At 34.9% G+C, this 22,186-nt stretch overlaps 1 protein-coding gene across 1 annotated transcript; it reads right to left on the minus strand.

The window, feature by feature from the left end:
• Positions 1–4,010: 4,010 nt before the first annotated feature.
• Positions 4,011–20,418, minus strand: LOC129232764 (E3 ubiquitin-protein ligase RNF170-like; the record flags this gene model as incomplete). Its single annotated transcript, XM_054866866.1, has 2 exons — positions 4,011–4,985; positions 20,302–20,418. Coding segments are annotated over 2 exons (390 nt in total), but the record flags the coding sequence as incomplete, so codon positions are not given.
• Between the last annotated feature and the right edge of the window lie 1,768 nt (positions 20,419–22,186).

Raw genomic sequence — 22,186 nt, forward strand, 5'->3', positions numbered from 1 at the left:
TATTGCTCAGTGCTCAATCCATTTGCAGTGGTGTGATGTTTTACGCACTACATTTGCGCTTTTTTTCCTGGAATTTTAAAATTTGGCTTTTAATTGTGATTTACAAATCATGATTTTTTGAATGCAGGTAAACTTTATAAAGTTGCTACTTAATATTATGATACACAATGGTTCATTATATTCCTATATATTACGACTAAAAGTCAAATCTTAAAATCCCAGAAATAAAGGGCAAATATCTACGTAAAAATTTTTTCATTTATGCAAATGAATTGAGCAACATATAAATCGTGAACTAATGGACAGATTTTTTTTTTTTTGTTTGAACAAAACGTTTTGAAGGGAGCTCTTGACGAAGAAAATGTAACTGAAAAATTGTTTAAAATTGACTATTTTAAGAGCATTTTTTGAGAAATCAAAGTTTTTGTCATACATTTATTGTGCATAATAAAAAAAAAAATCTGTACTTTGTGCATTCTGTAGTTCTTTCAAACAATGATCAAAATTTAAGATCAAAAGAATTCTCATTTTAAAGTATAATTTATATGTTACGTGTTTATACACTATCTAAAAACTCCGCCTAATTCTAACTAAACACTGTTTTAGACATACTTTTTCGTAAATTAAGTGCATTTAAGCTTCTGAAATCGAGTGGTTATTGGGAGAAATGAATAACTACTCTATATTTCAAAAATGCATTCACTGTCATTTTTGGACACTGTCTCACATTAGTCCACTCTCTTTTAGGTTCAAAATGCATTCACTAGCAACAAGAACGAATAAAAATAAGAACCCTCGCCCCCTTTGGTTTTTCCCCTTCCCGCTTCCGTCCGCGGCGACAAGTGCGCGTGCCAAGTTAGCGACTTTCGGCATCTCCCCTTTCTTCTATCCTCCTTGGATGGCACGTGCGTTCAGCTATAACAGCGATGAGTGTTTGTTCACGTGACTCGGATATGCTAATGACCTTGGGATATTTAAATTGTTCGTTCTCTTTGTACCATCAATGATCTGTTCCATTAATGACCCTATACCCTCACATCCGGAAAAAGAGCTCCCGCTCTCCACCGAAGAAAAATCATGATCCGTATCCGCTTATCCCTCATCGTCGTAGGCGGTTGCTTGGTCGGCATTCGAACTTGCTTGTTCGTGCCACTCGCCTCTCTGGAATATCATGAGCTTGTAGTAGCTTATTTCCTAATGGATTTATAGTTTTACATCTAAGCTTTAGTCGATAGTCATGCAGTTTAGATTTCATCATTATTCTATTAGTCATCTCGTATATAACACCTACCACGTGGTGTGCCATAGATTGTAGATAAGTGTGTAATGGAATTAATTGTTACGTTTTTAGTACATTTTATCATTGACAGACTGTTGATTTTAGATTTATATCTTGTTGCTTAATAAACATCGTTCAAGTTTGAAATAGTATATTAGTCCTTCTTCCAAAACTCACTTTGCAAATATTCAGGGGATATTATTAGATTAGAAAGTCTCCTCAACATTTGGTTTCTATGGTGGCTAAATGAAATAAAAAATGATGTGGGAACAACACGCTCGAGACACTCCTTAATACCCACTTTCGATTTCTAATAAAGCATTTTAATGACCATTAAAAACATGTCCATCTCCATAATGTGATTGTGCATATGATTTACTCTCTTACATTACAATTTCTTTGTTACAATTATTTACGCAGTCAGAAGGAGGATCGATAACAAAAATAACAGATCTTTGCTTGAGTAGATCTAATTTTGGTTTCGTTTTCACTTTCACATATCTAGGAACAATGCAGGGGAGTTTTCTGCTCGGGGCAAAGTTGCTTTGGTTATATCACATTTTTTCAACTAAGTAATTCCCGACCCAAGGAGAAGCGACACACACAATCAACAGCGAAAGAAATATTATTCTCTGAATCTAGTACCATTCGAATTTTAAAGCATTGCGCATCACATCACATAGAGTAACAACACTTCCTTGGAGCATGGCTGTACTAGAGCCGCTATATAGATAGGCCGACGCATCAGCCCACCAAGTTTAACCATTTTGGATCGGATTTTTCATTGTTGCACTGCTAGGGTTACCACAGCAAATTTTCAGATTTCGCCAAATTTGCCGAAAGTAACATTTTATTCAACAAACAAATCACGTGCCGCTAATAATTGATCACGGTGAACATCTCCAAACGCGATACCCTCGCCAGAAAAAACAACCACTTAAACACGCGCTCCGATCCAAAAAGGCCGATTTTAAGGTGATGCGCCGGCTCGTATATATAGGGGCCTTAGGCTGTACTAGAGAACACTGACGTAAGTACGATATCGAAGTGAGCCCAATAAAATAGCAAAACGTGATTTTTTATGACGTTGGCAACAAAAACAGAATTTTTAAATAATGAAAAAAAAAATCTTTTAATAATATATATTTTTTGGGTTTCATGAGTTTGTCAACGGTGATGATGAGTTAAAAAAAATAAAGTACAATAATGAATGTTAAAAGTACCTTCAATTTTTTTTAAAGAAACAGCCTAAAACTTGAATATTTACTTATTTTTTTAGATTTCACATTTAAGGTTTGTAAAGGAAGGGGGTGGGGCTTTAATGATTTCTTTTAAATGCTCATGTAAATAAATAGCAACAAACTGATTTGTTCTTTTAAGAAACTAACTTTGAAAGACTTATATTCTCAAGAAATTCTTTTGCCTTTGTACAGAAGTTCAGTAAGATTCCATTTAGAACAAGCTGCTCAGTTTAGGTCTTCTTTTCATTAGGAAGGGTTCAAAAGAAGGCAACGAGGTTAGAAATGTGCTTTCTAATTTAGTTTATGATTCCAGGCTTAGAATGCTTTATATGTCTAAGCAAAGGAAAGTCAGAGGGGACATGGTCCAGTTATTTAAGTTTATTAAAATAGAGGACGTTTATGGGCTAAATTTCTGCACAGATGACAAAAATCAGAGGTCACTGTTTTAAGTTTTTCAAATTCCAACTTAATCTTGAAATCAGGTAAGAATACGAGTTCAACAGGATTGAAGGTATTTGGAATAGTTTACCAGAAGCAGCTGTTACTTGCAATGGGGGAAAGTTTTAAGAGGGCTCTTGGTCTTCATTGAGAGTTAATAAATTGACTAGAACCAGCATAGCTGGGTCCTGAGCCTGTTGCTGGTCATCATTTTAGAAGGTTCTGATGAGTTTTTTTTTCCCCCCCAAGAAAAAAAAATGTCATATAAGGATTTATACAGAGGTTTGCCTAACAGTTGCAAATATTTCATATCACATGTATGTGCAATGACAATAAGTTCGGCGAAATCACCTTTTGCACTTTTCATTACAGACAAGAATTCTAAATCTGGAGACTTTCTAGTTTTCTAAAAGTTGAATTTGAAGTCCACTGTTGCAAGCAAGCAACACATGCTGGAGGGACATAGAACTAAAACGTGCTAAGACAGGAGGGAGCTTTTTAAACTAATAAAAAGCAATTCTAAATTAATTTGCAATTATTTCTTTAATCTTGTTAGTAAAATGTCTGAGCTTTCAAATAAAAATTGAAGAGGTTAATCTAATGATTTTGCCAAAAAAAAAAAAAAAGTACAAAGACAGGTAAAATTCAGTGACTGAAGTAATTTTTTATCCTACAAAATTTTATGCATCTCGAGTTAGTTAGCACACATGAGAATGTACATGCCCCAATTGAGTACCTTATGATACTCAACATTATTAAATGGATGAAAGATTATATTTTACATTTAACAGATGGCAATTCATGAACGGTTTTAAAGGTTTTTATAACCGCAAAGAAGATAAAAATTAATGAAAATTTTTAAATGTGACTGCAATTACCATCAACAGAGCTTACTTTAGAGCTGGACAGAATAATGATTAAAAAAAAAACAAGTACTCTGCCTTGATCATAAATATAATGTAAATGTGACACTCGCTGCACAAGTTAATGCTGTTAATAAGAGAAATTCCATCTAAATACTTATAACATTATAATCACCTTTTTAATTTAGTATTTTACGAGGGGGATGGGATTAAGAAAATACTTCACAGCTCTGTTTTTTTTTTTTTTTTTTTTGAATCATCAAACTCTGATAACCACTGCAATAAGAGATCATGATCGTCTCTGAGGACGAAACTTGCAAATGGACCTTAAAATCCTATTGAGGAAGTTGAACCAAAAAGCTGAATGAACTAAAAGTTGGCAGTAAAATGTTTAGCACATACAATGGAGACTGCAAGGCAGATGCTTCATAAAGATCACAATTGGGAATTTTTTCTGGTCGAAAGTGAAGAGTTGAAGCAAATTTATTCGTTGCTACTCCTTTGTTTCTGTAGTTGGGGTAAACCTAACATAAAGCTGCGATCAGGATATGCATAGCCTTCACAATGCTGCCAGGTTAAGTTTGTCTCAACTAGTTGTCACTTTTATTCTAAACAAAAACAAAAAAAATTAGCTTTTTAACTGCTACTAAAATATAAAAATAGTCAATTTAAATAAAGGTTAATATAAGTAATTGATATCGCAATTATTAATCACTAAGACAGGTGGGGTTGGGGAAAGTAGCGACCGAATGGCGAATCGGCTTAAATTTTAGTCGACACCTTTTTTTATTAAGTCACCAGGTGGTGGCCACCAATCTTGCCCTTCAATATTTCGATTTGGTGTGTCGCTGTTGGGTCGGTCGGGAACTACAACAGGGTGGGGAAGGAGAGTTACGCATTCTGCCACCTGGTGGCCAGAAAGCGTCTATATATCACAGTCACGTAGATGGCCAGCAAGAGCACCACAAACATGTCGTCTAGGAGTCCTAGGATGCCGAACACAGCTTCTGGGATCATGTCAAGAGGCGAGATGAGGTACATGATGGCAGCCACGAAGCACAAAAAGATGCGCAGGCGGAACATGTACATCAGGCCTCCCACAGAGAAGAACTCCGAGCCCGCATGCCGCAGTAGGGTGGGGAGGTCCCAAAAGTATTCCAGCCACTGAAAACAGAAAGGGGGTCACTACGTCTCGGCAACAGAATTTATGTCTGGAATCAATAACAACCTCATAACACTTGCTAAGCAATTTGCATTTGCACACATGAAGCAACCAAGGAGTAGTCAGGAAGTGGACGTACCCACTTTTCATTCTCAACATTATATAATCTATGGCTGAATGCTGGATATGCTGCCAAAAGACGTATCCGCCACTGAGCTCAAAATGGGAAACTGCTTTTTAAAGTTTTTCGCCCTCATACGTTTAGTTAAGATTTCAGAATTTTCAAAAACAATTTCCTGTTCAGGCACAGATGCAAGGGAAGGGTCATGCCCGATTCCCACAGCCCTTAATAATATTATCCTCCCACAATGTGTTCAAACAATTTATGAATAAAATGTAAACGATTTCAGAATTATTTTCAATTCATTAATTACTTTTGAAATTAAATGTCTGAAATACAACTTCTTTTCATAGCTTAAACAATTGATTTGACGTTTGAGCCCTATTTGGTGCTTTTATTGACTCATTAGCAAGTTCAGAAATTTTTGTACCCAAAGGTTCGTTTCAAGGGATGGGGGGGACTATTTTTACCCCTCCCCCCCAATGAGTCTGTATCTGCCCCTGTTCTCATTCACAAATGACCGTAAAACATTGCTAAAAGTAAAGTATCTTATAAAGAACCACCTCATGAGAAAAACTCAATTTTGGTAAAAAGTGCAGATATGACTTTTGAGCTTAGCATGACAAATACAGTTAGTTACCTTGCAGTCTTAAGAGTTATAAACACTGACAGGAAGCCATCCATGACATAAAACAATGGAATTCCGAGCCATGTTTACACAGAGGTTTTGATGCAAAACATCTCTGTATCCCCGAAACTCTGCAAAACATGCGCTACATGGGATAGAATTCAGTTGTGTTGCGACATGGGTGATGTTCTAGCAGTGTTTATGACTCTGAAGACTTCAAAGTAACTGTGTATGACGATAAACATTCAACCATAACTAACACGTTGGAAGACAAATTGAGGGGTACACCCATTTCCAGACCACATGCAAAAGCAAAGCGGTGTCAGCGCCAAAATTGAAAATTTGGAGATAACTAATACAAATGGTAGGACTCTCGTTTGTTTTTTCGGCTAGAGGAGATAACAGTAGCTCTGGCAGATGATGCGGCACAGCATGACTTAGAATATTGTTTCTACTTTGAATAAGTCCACTTAGATCCCTTAGCTTACATATACAGTCATCCCTTGCTACTTTGACTTTGTGGCTTCACTACATCGCGGTTTTTTCTATTTTTTTTCCAAATATAGTAATTAGCCTTTTTTATGCCACTCCTGTAAACTTTTTTTTACAAAAGAATAGCAAAGTATATGTCTTTTAAGTAAGGTAAGCTTTTAAGTAAGGTCTGAGGGGCTAATTGTACTAGTTGTGGGAGTGGAGGTACAAAATCGCCAAAGTGTAGGGAATTGATGTCTCATTTTAACCGTTAAGCACTAACTGGAAAGTATTAATCACTGCGGTATTATTACTAGGGTATAAATACATTTGTAAATGGTGTTCAACAATGTACTACCTTTTTAAGTTGTACACGTAAATGTAGAGGAAGACGGGGCACCTATGGTCACTAACAGGAACTTGATTCTTCATCAAACAAGTTGAGGTTTTTCATAGATTAGTACTAGTGTATAAGAACTGCGTGTGTGTGTGTGTAGTTTATTTCTCAATAATTAACAATGTGATGCCTATTACGTCTAACATATCTAATTTTCTCACATTTTGTGCAATATATTAAGTAATAGTGGCTAAGGGTGCTGTTTCATGTCTAGGGGGCTCTATGATAAAAACCTATTTAAATTGCAGTAAGTCAGTTTTATGCGCTCTAATTTGAAAAATATATACAGAATCCTATTTCGCGGAAATTCAGTTATCCAGGTAAAGTCTGGGACGAATTAACCGCGATAAACAAGGGTTGACTGTACACTTGTTTCCGGGTTATGAGGAATCAAACCCCTTTGTCAATGCAAAAAGTGAATTTCACATTAGATAACTCAAAGTGGTGCTTAATATCAAGAATTTACATCTCGAAGCTCACATTTTTTGCAAAGGGGTTCTAACAAAGGGGTTTCACCTAGCCATGAAACATGGTCAATTTGCATGCAGTGTGCACCACAGCTGTTATTCTGTTACTTACATTGCTATGTGCATCCTATTTTGAGGTGTATTTCCACTGGATGAAAACTTTGTTACACCAGAAATGAAATCTGACATAACTAGGAGACGAGGAAATATATAGAACAGCTACTCTATGCAGTTTAATCGGTTGGATGGGACCCTCACTATACTGCCAGGCTAAGCATAAAAGTCACTTTTTGTAAAAATTGAGCTACGGTCACCAAGTCCTTCTTTGTCACATATTTCACCTAAATACAATGTTTTATGGTCATTTGTGAATTGGAAATATTTTTTAAAAAAATCTGAAAAAGTTGAATCTGTATCAAATACATAGAGGCACATAACTTTAAATGGCAATAGCTCATTTTGAACTCAGGTGCAGATACGACTTTTGCGCTTAGCAAGGCAGTATAGCTCTGTTTTTCTTTCTTTCTTTTTTTTAAAAATCCAGAATAGGAGCCAAGTAACCCCTGATCCAGCACCCCCAGAGGTATTAATTTGGAATGGAATCTTAACAGATTCAATGTTTAGCAGTCACCATTAGCATTCACAGATGATTTTTGACCAGCAGGCGTCGAACACACAACTTTCATAGTTATGAGTCCAAGTCCGAACTGACCAAAAAGCCACAACCACAATAATAGACACATAAGCACACCTCAGACAAAGTAGCTTGAGTTAGGAGATTCATGTATGTAGGCTATGATTTTGGTGACCACACATTAATTTTTTAAAGACAAAAACAAAAAATTTTATTTCTTAATTTCATACACAAGAACAAACATAACAGGAAGCAGGGGAGTACAAAAATAAACAAACCAACCTTAATATAACATATAAGAGGGTACACAAAACACAACATAACAAAATGCAGGTAAAAATAAACTCAAGTATCACCGAGATTAAAATTACTGCATGAAATTCAAGACAAATAACAACAATAGCAAGAAAATCATGCAATAAAAAAGTTTTTTAAAAAAAGCAGCAGTAGCTAACCAAACCCTTCCCAAAACATAACCCCAGAAAAAGATAATGATCAGAAAAAAATATAATAAAACTCCTTACATTATTTTCACTACTTCATGAAATACATGAAAAATAAAAATAGTGATGAGGGAGAAATTAACAATGTTCATCATAAAAGTCAATAAACAGAAAATAAACATTGACCAACCACACCATGTGAATACACAATCATGCTTAAAAGCAGGATTTGTGACTTTTTTGATTTTTTTTTTTTTTTTTTAATTTAAAAAGTCGGATTTTTTTATTTAAATCAGATTATTTCCATTTTTTTTAAATATTCAAAAATTTGTTGATACTTAATTACTTTTTCATTTATCAACATAATATATTTCATACACTAGATGAAAAAGCAACTTTTCAGTTATTTTCTTCTTGGTAATAGCTATTTATTCATAATAAGTATAAGTAGAACAGCTTTAATGTAAATGCATGATTCAAATTAAGTTTAACACAGGGAGGGCCAGACTACAACTAGAAATCCTTCAACTGTAATTACAGTGGTACTACTATCTCCTAGAATTATAACTTTACTACTTTTTAGAAGAAAAATTTCTTAAAATTTGGCAGTTTTGTATGTTTATCAGCGAACTCAACAAAAGTTCTAAAATGGATTCAAGTGTTCAATTGGGATGAAAAAGGTAAAAATCCTTGAAAATAAAGCAAATCTGAACTAATAAATCCGTTCAGCTTACTCTTTAAATCAGGATGAGTTATTCAATAAATATTTAAGATTTATAAATATGTTAGAATGTTTATACAAGATGTGATTTTGTTTTATGCTTTGCTTAAAGATAAGGTTTCAATCATCATGCATGTTTTTAATGTTAAAATACTGTGTGGAACAATTACAACAATTACCTTTCTTAACTTTATTAGTCATGGTGTATAAGAAAAACTGCAAACTTTTATTCGTTCTGAACTTTCAAAGGATTTTAATCAATTATTTTGTTAAAAATCACTTAATTCAAATCAATGATTTTTTTTTTAAATCACTTGATTGAAATCCTGATTTAAATCAACAAACCCTGTTTGAACGTTTTACTTGATGTGAAAAAACTCATGCAAATTATTCTATGCATGTTTAAAACTTGTAAAAAATTCTGCATTAAATCCTCATTGCAATTTACTATGTCAAAATAAAAGGTTTCTGATTTTAATGTAACTACACAACTGTCGTTCAGAATCCTGTAATGAGCTAAGATTACATACAAGGTGTGTTCTATAAGTAATGCGACCAAATTCATAAAAATCATTTATTGGTTGGTTTGATTGGGTGTTTTGGCGCAAGGTCTTAGTAGGTTATACTGCGCTGAAATTATTTATTGACTATGCTAGAAAAATGCCCGTCAAAGTATGACGAAATTGTTTCTGCGCAATTCCATGGGTAAACAACTGACTAAAATTTTTAGAGCAAAACTGTGCATTTTGCAACATTCAATGCAAAATACAAGTTGTGCAAACAATCTTTTCTCCAAGAGGATTTTTAAGCTAAATTTAATGGTATACTTGAATTCTTGAAAATACATTTTGGATAGTTTAAAAAAATATATATTTAAAGCATGATAACTGACATGTTACTTTTTAAAATGTCAGTCAGTTACTATGTTTTTAACTTTTTTTTTTTTTTTTTTTTTTTGCAATCAAACAAAATACATTTCAAGAAATCAATTGAATCATTAAAATCAGCTTAAAAAATACAATAATCCAGGAGAAACAATGATTTGCACAATCCATATTTTGTGTTGAAGGTTGCAAAATACTTACTGTTTTGCTCTAAAAATGTCAGTCAGTTACCAGTGGAATTGCCCATCTACATTTGAGTGAAGCAATGGCCTATTTGGTGATATTTTTATGATTGAAATTTTAGGCCAAACTCCAGTGGATTAACCTTAAACTCCAGTAGAGAGCTTCCATTGTTGACCACTTTTTCGTTTCTTCTTTCTCCTAAAATGAGTCTTACCAGTAAAATAGTTAAGTTACCGGATCCAGTTCAGCATTGTCAAAATAAAGCATTTCCCTGTATGTCAAACATTACCAAAAAATATTATCAAATTAGAAATAATTTACTGAATTTTTGATGTTTCAACAATGAAATAATGTGATCACGTATGCTATGGCGCAAGTTTCATTGTTGATGACATCAGAGCGTTACTCAATCAGTGATTTAGGCCATCTGTACTAATAATAAAGCTGAAAATCTCTCTGTCTGGATGTCCGGAGGATGTCTGGATCTCTGTGACGCGCATAGCGCCTAGACCGTTCGGCCGATTTTCATGAAATTCGGCACAAAGTTAGTTTGTAGCATGGGGGTGTGCACCTTGAAGCGATTTTTCGAAAATTCGATGTAGTTCTTTTTCTATTCCAATTTTAAGAACAAAAATATCATAAGATGGATGAGTAAATGACGAAATTATCATAACGTGGAACCGTAACATGGGCACAAGCCAACTGGCGAGATACGAAATTATCGTAACGTGGAACCGCAACATGGGCACAAGCCAATTGGCGAGATACGAAATTATCCAACCAAAAGACCTTTAAATTTTTCTATTATGCGCAAAGTCGTGCAGGCACCACTACTTATAAAAATGAGGATATGTGCAAAGAATCAAAAATTTTCAAAATAGCACCCTCTTGCATCGATACATTTCTGCAGGAAGTGTTTTCATGCCTGGAAGGCCTTTTTCGGAATATCCTTCAGAGCCGATGTAGCATAGATGGATGGGGTCGCCTGGATGCTTTCAGGATAGAGCATGCCGCACTGTACCATTGCATCAAGTAAAAATTGGTTGCATTACTTAAGAAACGCACCATGTATCCATGGATATTTGGATCAGAATAAGAAAAGCCTAAGAAAAATAGACTGATAATTTAAAGAGGGAAAAGTATTTTGGTAACTCTTTTGGCTTCAAAACCAGCAAGTGATTTATGTGTGAGTAAATACAGTATATACGTCATTAGACAAGGAAGCTTTTTTTCATTCCTGAAAAAAAATTTCAAGAGCCTTCTTCTGCCAACAAACCGCTTCAAACATGATTAGCTGCCAAAAACAACTGTTAAACAGTAAAATTAATAAATAAGCATTCATCCCATTACTTTTTTCATGTGAAAGAGCATTGACACAATATGCATGTCATTTAGTATGGAAGACATGAGCATTTAGTTTTTCCGATTAGCTCGGAAACAGAAGAGAAGCTGGACAGTAAAAAGTAAAGAGTTATATTTGCTCATTTTTAAAGCCAGGAAAACAGCTACTATTTATTAAAAAAATTTAAATTGCAGATAAATGACTCCTAAGATAAATATTTCAATGATTAAAAAATAATTTTCTTCTGAATGACTCTATGAATTGTGACCAGGGCTGCGGAGTCGGTGGTTTTAAAATTCCAGGAGTCTAAGTCAGTCATTTTCTCTCCTAGTCTGTAGCTTTGTAAGGGCAGCGGAGTCAAAGTTGGAGTCCTGGAGTAGGAATGATTTTGAGGTAAAAAAGTTTGAGTCTATCAGTTTCTCTCTGACATTGCAGCCCTGGTTGTGACCAATGACTCTTTTGTGATTTTGGTTCAGATACCATACAAGAAAATAAAATATATAAAATGCAAAGAAAACTGTTTTTAGCTGCACTCCATATGAGTTAAAAAAGAATAAAACAAATATTTTCTTTTCTTTCCCTCAACTTTGAGGCTTTGAATGATCCCAAAGTTGCTTGGCCCAGAACTCTTTCAATGAAAAGACATCATCCTACCACCAGCAGCAGAAAGTCCTACATAGATTTCTTTAATATTGCTAAAGAATCCTCGAGATGCCTACAAATTTTTAAAATGCGATATTAAAACATTTCTCCTTAAAGATTAACAAATTAATTAAATTGCTAAAACTGATTTACCAAACAATTTTGAGATGAATATTCTTTTAAAACTCCCTTTACAAGCCAAGTATCAGATAGTTCAGTTTCATGTAATAATCTAATGTTATTATTGAAAACTGAACAAACTTTTTGATTTAGAATAAAGATTCTCAACCATTGGTCAAGAATCAGTTTGCAGAAAACTCGGTACTTAGTCTCTTTACCTTATCCTTTTTAAATAGTTTATGATTAAAAAAAAAAAGATAAAGAAATTTTGTGTAACATTTTTTATGTGGGTGCTTTAATTTTTTGATGATTTCAGTTTTATCTTGGAAACTTGGCAACACTGAAATATGCTCACATTTGTCACTTGTTACCTCTCACTTTTTTTCTTACGACTGTATTTCATAGTTACTGTTTAGAATATTCTGCTTTTTCTCCCAAAGCAGGCATGTGTGGTGCTCCAGGAGAGTGCCCAAGCAGCTGTAACATTCAATTGTCTTCATATTATTACTTATACTTTAAAATATGTGTTTGTAATACAGTGTGGGAAATAAGTATAGAAGAGACTCTTGTTTACGCAGAAGTTACGTTCCACGCAGGGTTGGCTTTCTGCTGGCAGAAATTAGTTTTTGCCGTGCCAGTGGCAAAAATGGTTATAACCGGTAAAAACCGGCAGAAACGGGCAAAAACTTAAAAACATCTTTAATAACTCAAGTAATTACTGAAAGATATTTGTTTAAGTAAACTAAAGAATTGAACTTCATTTCATAATTTAAAAAAATAAAATACTATAGTACCCATGATTTAGTTCGGAAAGGGAACTTGATGCTCATAATATTTGAATTAATCTAATAAAGGTCAAAAAATCATATGGCTGCTTAGGAAAGAAGAGTGCAATACAGAATTAAACAGGCATTACTGATTGTAATTTGCTCGCTTATATGTTTCATCTAAATTGCTTTGTGATTGAAATTATCACGAGTTTCAAGAAAAAAGTGCCAGAATTTTACTTGCCCATATTAAAATAGATTTTGTACCTAGTGTCAAAACTTTGCAGAACAAATTGGCCCTATTTCTCCAAAATATTTTTCCAGTACAATTAGATGAAGGTTTCATGAACATTGCTTGTTCCTTGATGCATTGCCTGCTAGCTCCTCTGTTGCACGAATATGCTAAAGTTTCTCATTTACGCATATTAAATTGAGAAAGTGTTTAGATTTTAGAAACCATCTTTTCTAAGAGGCAAATGCAGGGGCCAAACAATGTAACATTTGATTTTGAATTGTGTTAATATTGAAATTAAATTGTTCTTTGGTTACAAATTCATTATCTTTTCCATGCATTTTCTATTGAATGTCAACAACTAATTTTTTTTGGCATTTTGTGAGTTTTTGCCAGTTTCTGCCACAAATGTGGTAGAAAGTGGTTTTTGCCATGCTGGTTTTAACCGGTTTCTACCAGTGGTTTTAACCGCCTCAGCAGAAACTTGCCAATCCTGGTTCCACGGAAATGCGACGTAAATCGAAGCCACGCAAAGACGTAATAATAGTGTTAAAATAGGGGTTAGGTTCTGTAAATGAAAAAAAACTTCATTCTAGTGATAGATAAACATATATATAAGCTTAATGTTTACTTATTCCAATACATACGCAAAAGGTGCATAAAGAAAACATGTTTAAAACATAAAGTTAACCATATTTTCCCAGAAGTAACCTTATTTCTTGATATTTACTTATTTTTTTATTCTTCATTTTTAATAAATTAAGGCCTTTTGAAAATACACAAGAAGTACAGTATCATTTGCTTATCTTGACTCAATTATTTATTCAAAAAAACCTCTAAAATTATCTCTTACATATGATTAATTCTTATTAATCCTTTGCTCTCTTATTTCATATAAAAGATGGGATATTGCAGATAAATTTTAGCAACAAAAGGGGGCCGTGACATAGAAAAGTTTGGGAGCCAATGGTGTACAATGTATCACATTAGTCCACTCTCCTCTACGCACAAATGCATTCACTAGCAACAAAAACGAATAAAATTAAGAACCCTCGCCTCCCCCTCCCCTTAAATTTAGTTTTTTACATTGTTATATGTGATAAGTAAAGCATATTTTATGCTCTGACAATAAAAATTATGAAAGTATGACATAATTCGCATAAAGGAAGGGATATCGCAGATAAATTTTAGCAACAAAAGGGGCCGTGACATAGAAAAGTTTGGGAGCCAATGGTGTACAATAAGGGCCGAATTTGGAAGTGTGGAGGCCCCGGGGCAACGAAGGAGTGGAGGCTCCTAATCAGGGTTCAAAAAGATCATCATATTTTCGAAAATATCCGGTATTTTGATATACAGTATACTCTCGATTATCCGTGTGCGGATTATCCAGTTTGCGGATTATCCATGCATCATTTCGGAATCACACTTTTTTAAAGCTTCTTTCAGGCGCTAAAATCAAGGTAATACGAAGCGTACCTTACTATCCATGCAAGCTACATTTATCACTGCGGACTTTTCTGGTAAACATGGCTGGTGTGAAACGGAAGAGGAATGTTTTAAATGTGAGACAAAAATTGGAAATTATCAAAAAATTTGATAATGGTGAATCCGCTAGCAAATTGGCAAAAGATTATGACATTGGAGTGCAAACTGTTCGCGATATAATGAAAAACAGAAAAATTTTCTTTTTACACTAGGGATTGTGATGATAAATCCGCACTTTATAAATGAAAAAGTATAACAAGGTCGACCTACAAAGATTTAGATTCCGCTCTTCTACAATGGTTTAACCAAAAGAAAGTGGAAGGAATTCCAATTTCGGGTGCTATGTGCTCAGAAAAAGCTAAATTTTTTCATGAAGCACTTGGATTAGAAGGGGATTTTAACGCGTCATCAGGATGGCTAACGAGATTCAAGCAAGGCTGTGGAATCAGACAGTTGCAGGTTGAAGGAGAGCGTTTAAATGCTGATGTGAATGCTGCAGAAAGGTTTGTGTGGAATTTCAAATATTTGTTGCCAAACAAGAATTGTCTCTTGATCAAGTTTACAATGCCGATGAAACAGAATTATACTGGAAATGCCTGCCAACAAAAACACTTGCCTCACAAGAAAAAAAATCAGCTCCAGGTCACAAGTCATCTAAAGAGCGAGTAACCATCATGTGCTGTGGAAATGCTTCAGGTGACCATAAAATGAAACTCCTAATGATTGGGAAGGCCAAGAAACCCCGTTCATTTAAAGGTACAGAACAAAAAAACTTGCCAGTTATGTACTGCAATCAGAAAGGAGCGTGGATGAAAAAAGATATTTTTCTGTGATGGTTTCACCAACATTTTGTTCCTGAAGTTAAAAAGCATTTAAAAGTTAAAGGTTTACCTTTGAAAGCAGTACTGCTTTTAGATAATGCTCCGTCACATCCGGATGAAAGTTTGCTGAAGTCTGATGACGGGCTAATTACCGCTAAATTTCTCCCTCCAAATGTTACATCTTTAATACAACCCATGGATCAAAGTGTAATTGCGTCAATGAAACGGCTGTACAGAGCTGAATTTTTAAAAAACTTGATCCACGAAGTTGTAACGCTTACAAACTTTTGGAAGCAGTATTCATTATTGGATACAGTGCATGGAACAGCAGCTGCATGGTCAAAGGTAAAATCGATTACCCTTGCACGATCTTGGAGAAAAACCTTGCCACAAGAGTCATTGGATGAAGAATCATCTTTGATTGCCGAAGATAATATCGATAACATCATTGAGGAAGTTAAAGAAATCGAAAGTTTAGAACCAGTTGACGCTGAAAATGTCGAAGAGTGGTTTAAAAGCGACGAATGTGAATTGGGATTTCAATGTCTAACTGACGAAAATATCATTGAACTTGTTACTGAATCAAACGCAAGTGATGATACCGAAAACGAAGATGAAGAATATGAAGAAAATACAATATCACATTCTACTGCCCTACAATCTGCGGAACATTTATTGGATTACATGAGTGAAAGAGGTTACGATTACAGAGAAATAATTGCACTAAGAAAAATTTTGTACGGACATACGCAACAATTTAAACAAGCTAAGAAAATTAAAATGTATCATCGATTTTTTTAAGCAATAAATTTCAACAAAAAGTTCCTGGTTTGTGTGAGTATATATATATATATAATTTAGTTTTTTCTAATTTCCCCTTAAATAGTTACCCTGCATATTCCTTAAATGATCTTTTGGATTATCCGTGTTTTTCGATTATCCGTGCTACGCCGCCGGGTGATTAGCACGGATAATCGGCAGTATACTGTATATCCAAATATTTTGATATATATGTATATATCCAATATTTTCGACCCGTGAAAGTTAGGATATTCTGTAAAAAATTTACTATGGAGGCCCCTTTGTTGTGGAGGCCCTGGGGCAGTGGCTCCGCCTGCCCTCCCCTAAATCCGACCCTGTGTACACTGTCTCACATTAGTCCACTCTCCTTTACGTACACACACACAAACTTATGATTATTTTATTACGTAGGTGATTGCCGAAATATTTCAAAGATAACGAGGATTACAAAAGGGGAGATGAGGTTAAAAGAGTAGCAAGACGATTTGGGTTGCCTAAATTTGAAAGCATAGTTGACTTCTGTACACAAAATACTTCCACTAGAATAGATTACAACCAGCCCATTAGGCAGAACAAAAAGGCAATTGGAAGATAGGGAAGGGGTGTAATGATCGAGCTGAGTTCCTTTTTTGGTCAAAGCAGATAATTTTCAATATCTTTGATTTGAACAACAATTTCTTAAAAATATAGCTTTGCCCAAGGGTGGAATGGGTCCTCCAAGAGGGAGTCAAATTTGACTCCCAAAAAGAATACAGGTTTGAGGGCACAAAAAAACAAAAAGGAGGATGCATAATTGCATAATGATGTAGGTTATCGGGGTTAGCTTCTAACATATTTTTATGAAGATTTTTATTCAAAATTTCACCACAAAGATCACAGTAAAATGGATAAAAAACATGGGATGCCTTGAAATATGTGAATAGAAGAAAAATTTTAATATAAAGAGACAGAGTGATTCAGAGCATTGTATGGTAGAGAAACCAGCAGTTCTTAATTTTTTTAAGGTATAAAAATGAATGGAAAACAAAAGTGCAAGAGCCTGGAAATTTAAATAAAAAGGAAAAAATCACTGCTCAATATCACCTCAAGCCAAAGCGTCAAAAAAAAAAAAAAAAAAATCAGGGGCAAAAAGTCCTTGTTTTTCAGACAAAATTTTGAAAATTCCATTATGGGAAAACTAAAACAGATAAATGTTTTTGGAGAAGAAAAAGTGGGTCAGGATATTTTACAATATATTTTTTAAAATAAAAAAAAGATTATGGACAAAGCAAAATAGGGGAGGGCGGAGTTTTCTAAGTTCATCCCCATCTTTTTACGTCACCAAAGGTAGCCTAAAATTGCATTTTTATAACTTTAATAGAAAAAATTTCAAAGGAGATCCCATGAACCCGCTTCCACTATCATCTTCAAAGATTATCTAAACTTGTTTTTTTTTTATGAAACATCAATTTCAAAAAGTTTCCGGGGGAGACTCAACAAACCACATCCCTTCCCACAACGCCATCAAAGACAACTTTGCATTTAGGACTTACATATCAAAAATTTCTGGGGGGGGGGGGGGTCCTAAACACTAATTCTCTTCTTAACACCATTGAAGAAAGCAAACAACTTTGTTTATAGGAACTCAACTCTAAACAATTGTACAGGAGTGCCCTCAACCCCCTCACCCTCCCCTGTTCTGTTTCCAGTATTTTGAAGATCGTCCAAAATTTCAAACACTTTGCGGAGGAAATTCCCCCAACCCTATCCAGTCACCTTGCATTATAGGTCCTACAAATGCAAATTTAGAGTTTTTATTTCAATTTTTTTTTACGGGAAAGCTCTCTAAAACGCCCCACCTTCACCATCTAAAAATTTGTTTTTAGAACCTTAAATTCAAAAACTGTCCCGGAGAGTGAACCTGATTTCAGCCTTCCTCCTACTTTATTGAAAATCGTCTAAGATTTTGTTTTTAGGACCTCAATTTTGAAATTCTTTCCTGAGAGCGCATCGATTGCAACCCCTCTCCAACATTATTAAAATCGTCCAAAATTTTGTTTTTATGACTTTCATTTCCAAACAACTACAGAAGAGAGTTATCAAACCCTATTCCTTCTCTTAATGTTAGCAGAGATGGTTTCTAATTGCGTATTTAAGTTTTCAATTTTGCAACCTTTCTGGGGAAAAACGGCTAAACCCCATCTATATCCAGACATCATAAAAGATGTCCTACAATTTTTTGGGTTTCCGTTTCGAAAAGTTTCCTCGCTAGAGTCACCAATAGCCTGCATCAGAAAAAAAAGATTGTTGTAGTTGCGCTGTTGGACATCAATTTAAAAAAAAATTCAGGAGGGATCTCCTCACTCCCACCGTTCCCCAGCATTATTAGTAAAAGATCGTTGACAATTTCATTTTAAAACTAGTTTCTACGTTGGGAGGGGGGAAGAGTTTCTGAACTCATCCCTTTCTTCAACATAATCAAAGGTAACATACAATTACGTATATGTAGGACTTCAGTTACGAAAATTTTCCTGGGTGAGTTCCAAATACCATTACTTCCCGTTAAATCAGCTTTAGATAGCATAAACTAGCATTTTTAGTGCTTCAGTTTCAAAAAATTCCCAGGGGAGCACCCCCAAACCCCCCTTCTTTTGAACAACATCATTGAAGGGAAACAAAGAAAGAAACCCATCCCTCGTTTTGTCAAACAGGGGGGAAGATTGAAATTTTCAACTGTCACTGGACACTACTACTACGCCTCTGGTAATGGCCTTAGACCATTGAGCGATTCAATGATCTAAGGCAATGGCTGGGGGGCGGGATACGATTTCGATAGAGTTCCAATATGTGAGGTGGGGGCGTAATTTTCAAGTTTGACTTAGGGCTTAAACAGATGTTAGTCTGACCCTGACCATAACAAACTTGAGGATTCGCCTAACCATAAAAAAAATGCATCAGATTTGATATTTACATCAATAAATGGTTCTCCTGTTGCAGATTTCAATGCGCAATCTCACGTAATTATTCAGCTGCGGGACCATCCGTCAGCAATGTCAACACCAAGTGGCAAAGTTAAAGATGGTCAGGAAAAAGGAAATGAAGACAATGCCTAACGGCTGCAATTTTTTGTAAATATATTTAAATAGTGTATGTAAACCGGTTTTTTTCATTTTGTTTTTGAACAAAAAAGTTAAAGAAATACCAGAAACCGTCTAGTTATTCCTGAATCATTCCCCTGCAGTGGTTTTCCCAGAGATGATAGTCAGAAGTAGAAGATAAACGACTGGCAAGAGTTTTATTTCCTGTCATTTCTCAGATGAAATGATTCAGTTACCTATTACAATTTTTACCAAGGGACCCGTACAGCTGCACATAAAGAGTAGTTATTAATCTCGTGCAGTTGTAGTTGATTGAAGTTAATATTCAAAACATAAGGAAAATATGAAACTTTATTTATTTATTTTTTTTTAAATTCTCCCTGGAAAACCCGCAACTCTATCACCCCTAGTTTATACCCTCAAGAATTTCTGGACACTTTATGTATATGATTACATACACATATTTTGCATAATGGATGACGGGGAGTATACCTTCAAAAAAATTGATGGGAACATCACTGCGAAATGCCATTAGAATCGAGACCCAGTTACCCATCAGATGGAGATACCTGGGTCTAAAAATGAGAATCGCAGGAACTTAATTTAAAATCCTGTGATTTACTTAGCTGAAAGCATACAAGCCAAATAAAATAGATACTCAAAGGATCTTTAATATGCTGCATAATCATACGCCACAGAAACAAACAATTTTTTGCATCTTGAAAACCATAAACAGGGGTATGTTTTAACCTGCAAGTTCAGGTATAAGATGCAAACACCTTGCCACCTTATAAAAAAATCACTAACTAATTCCATTAATAAGAAATATTACACAGGCAGTACAGTACAAGAAAATATATATTTTTAAATGTCAAATTGACAAAACAATTCCTCCGTTTTATCATTGTGAGGAGTATGGAACATAATAATTTTACAAAAGAAAAAGACAAGATAAACTATTCAAACAAAAAAAACTATGAAGCAAACTGCTCCCGATGATTGCTTATTTCTAACACTGATTCAAAGGGCCTCAAGTATTCCTCAGCCTCCATCTTGAATGACCTATTGTAAACTATACTCACCGATCTCTGCTCTCCGGAAAAGTGTCGGTTATAATCATTTATGTCATGTAAGAGACGCTCAGTGACTTCCACATCTTCTCTGTCCGTATCACTGAAACACTGAAGTAGCACAGTCACCTAAAATAAAAAAAACAATAAAAATCTCATCTGCTTTCTAAAAAGAAGACAAAAAATAAAGTAAAGAGCAGCTAACGTTTAAAAATATAAATTAATAGAATCTAAATTATTAATTTTCAGGAACTCTATATGTAAAGGCAGACCTGAAAATTCAAAATTTTATTTAGCAGAAAAAACTTTTAAATTAGTTATGTAGCAGTAATTTTCACTGGAGTTGCCACTTTATCCAGGATATTGATTTTAGTGAGAACAAGATGGCACTGCGCTAAATGAATCTATTGACCCAAAGTAAAAGGTTATGTGGGGGAAAAGGCTACATTTCAGCAAATCAACTTAAGACTCCATTCATGTTATCATAAAAAATGAAATTCCTGGATAAAGTGGAGATTTAAAATGAAAAGTTTGCTACATAACTAAATTAAAAGTCCTTTCTGACCACTTGCTGCTAAATAAAATTTTGAATTTTCAGGTCTACCTTTACATTTAGAGTTCCTGAAACATCCTCCTTGTTTCATATGCCTCTAACACCTGTTAAACGAAAAAGTGGAATCTCTTATTTTCAGAGAATGTAGTGCTCAGTAACACCAATCAACGGTAAAAAAAATTAAGATTTTCAAAGCTGTGATTTGAGAAAAAAAAAAAAGATTTTTTTTTTTCAAAAGACTGTGGTAAGAGTACTTAAACAAATATGTAGTGCATCCAAAAAGTAAGTTTTGTGATGTTTTCCCGTTTAAAATAAATGTAGTTAGCCTTATCAATTGTGTGGGTGTAACAGATCTATAACATATCAGTCGTATGCCAGCCAGACAGGTTCCGCTCGCCCGGTAGTAGTGATGCAAAATGAAGTTCTTATTCCTTTTGCCGCCTTGTGAGGTTTGGTCAGTGATCAAGTTCTTGAATGCACAAAGCATTGTGGCAAATGAAATTCATCAGGTCAGCTTTGTCAGGTCTATGGGCCAAACATCATGAGTAAGTAGATGGGGCGTTGTTGATGTAGGCAGTTTGCCGAAGATCGTCAATCATCCATAATGAAGAGCGCAGTGGGTGACTGAATTCGGCTGAGAGTTGTTTGATCATCCACCCTACAGCCCTGATCAAGCTCCCAGCTATTTTCACCTTTTATAGCACCTCAAGAAATTCCTGTCCTCCGGTGAATGTTTTGGCAACCACATGAGTAAGCAGAAGGTGCGTTGCTGACATAGGCAGTTTTCCAAAGGTCGTCAATCATCCATAATGAAGAGTGCAAAGGCGGGGGCCTGAATTTGGCTGAGAGTTGTTTGATCATCCACCCTACAGCCCTTATAAAGCTCCCAGTTATTTTCACCTTTTCTAGCACCTCAAGAAATTCCTGTCCACCGGTAAATGTTTTGGCAACGTCGAAGAGCTTAAGATGTCTGTCACACGATGCTTCCATTCATAGGCGGCAGATTTCTACAAGAGGGATACAAAAGTTGATCCCATGTAATAACAAGTGTCTCAATTCTGGTGGTGGCTATGTTGAAAAATAGCTGAAACATTGCTGTACTTGTTGCCAATAAATATGTTTCTGAAAGTGTGAGAGTTTTTTTTAGACTAATCTGCTACGCCGGATGAAACAACCTGAAGTTCGAGGAACTCAAAACAGGTTGACGCAAGCCAACATAAATTTGTGGAGTGATCTGCCAGAGAAAAAGAATTACAGGTGAACAATTTTATTAAACAACAGAAACAGGGAAATATCAACAAGTGGAAAATAATTTACATTCCCAAAACAATTTAGACTGTAAAC

Source organism: Uloborus diversus, unplaced genomic scaffold (assembly GCF_026930045.1).
Source record: "Uloborus diversus isolate 005 unplaced genomic scaffold, Udiv.v.3.1 scaffold_1372, whole genome shotgun sequence".
NCBI classification, from domain to species: Eukaryota; Metazoa; Arthropoda; class Arachnida; order Araneae; family Uloboridae; genus Uloborus; species Uloborus diversus.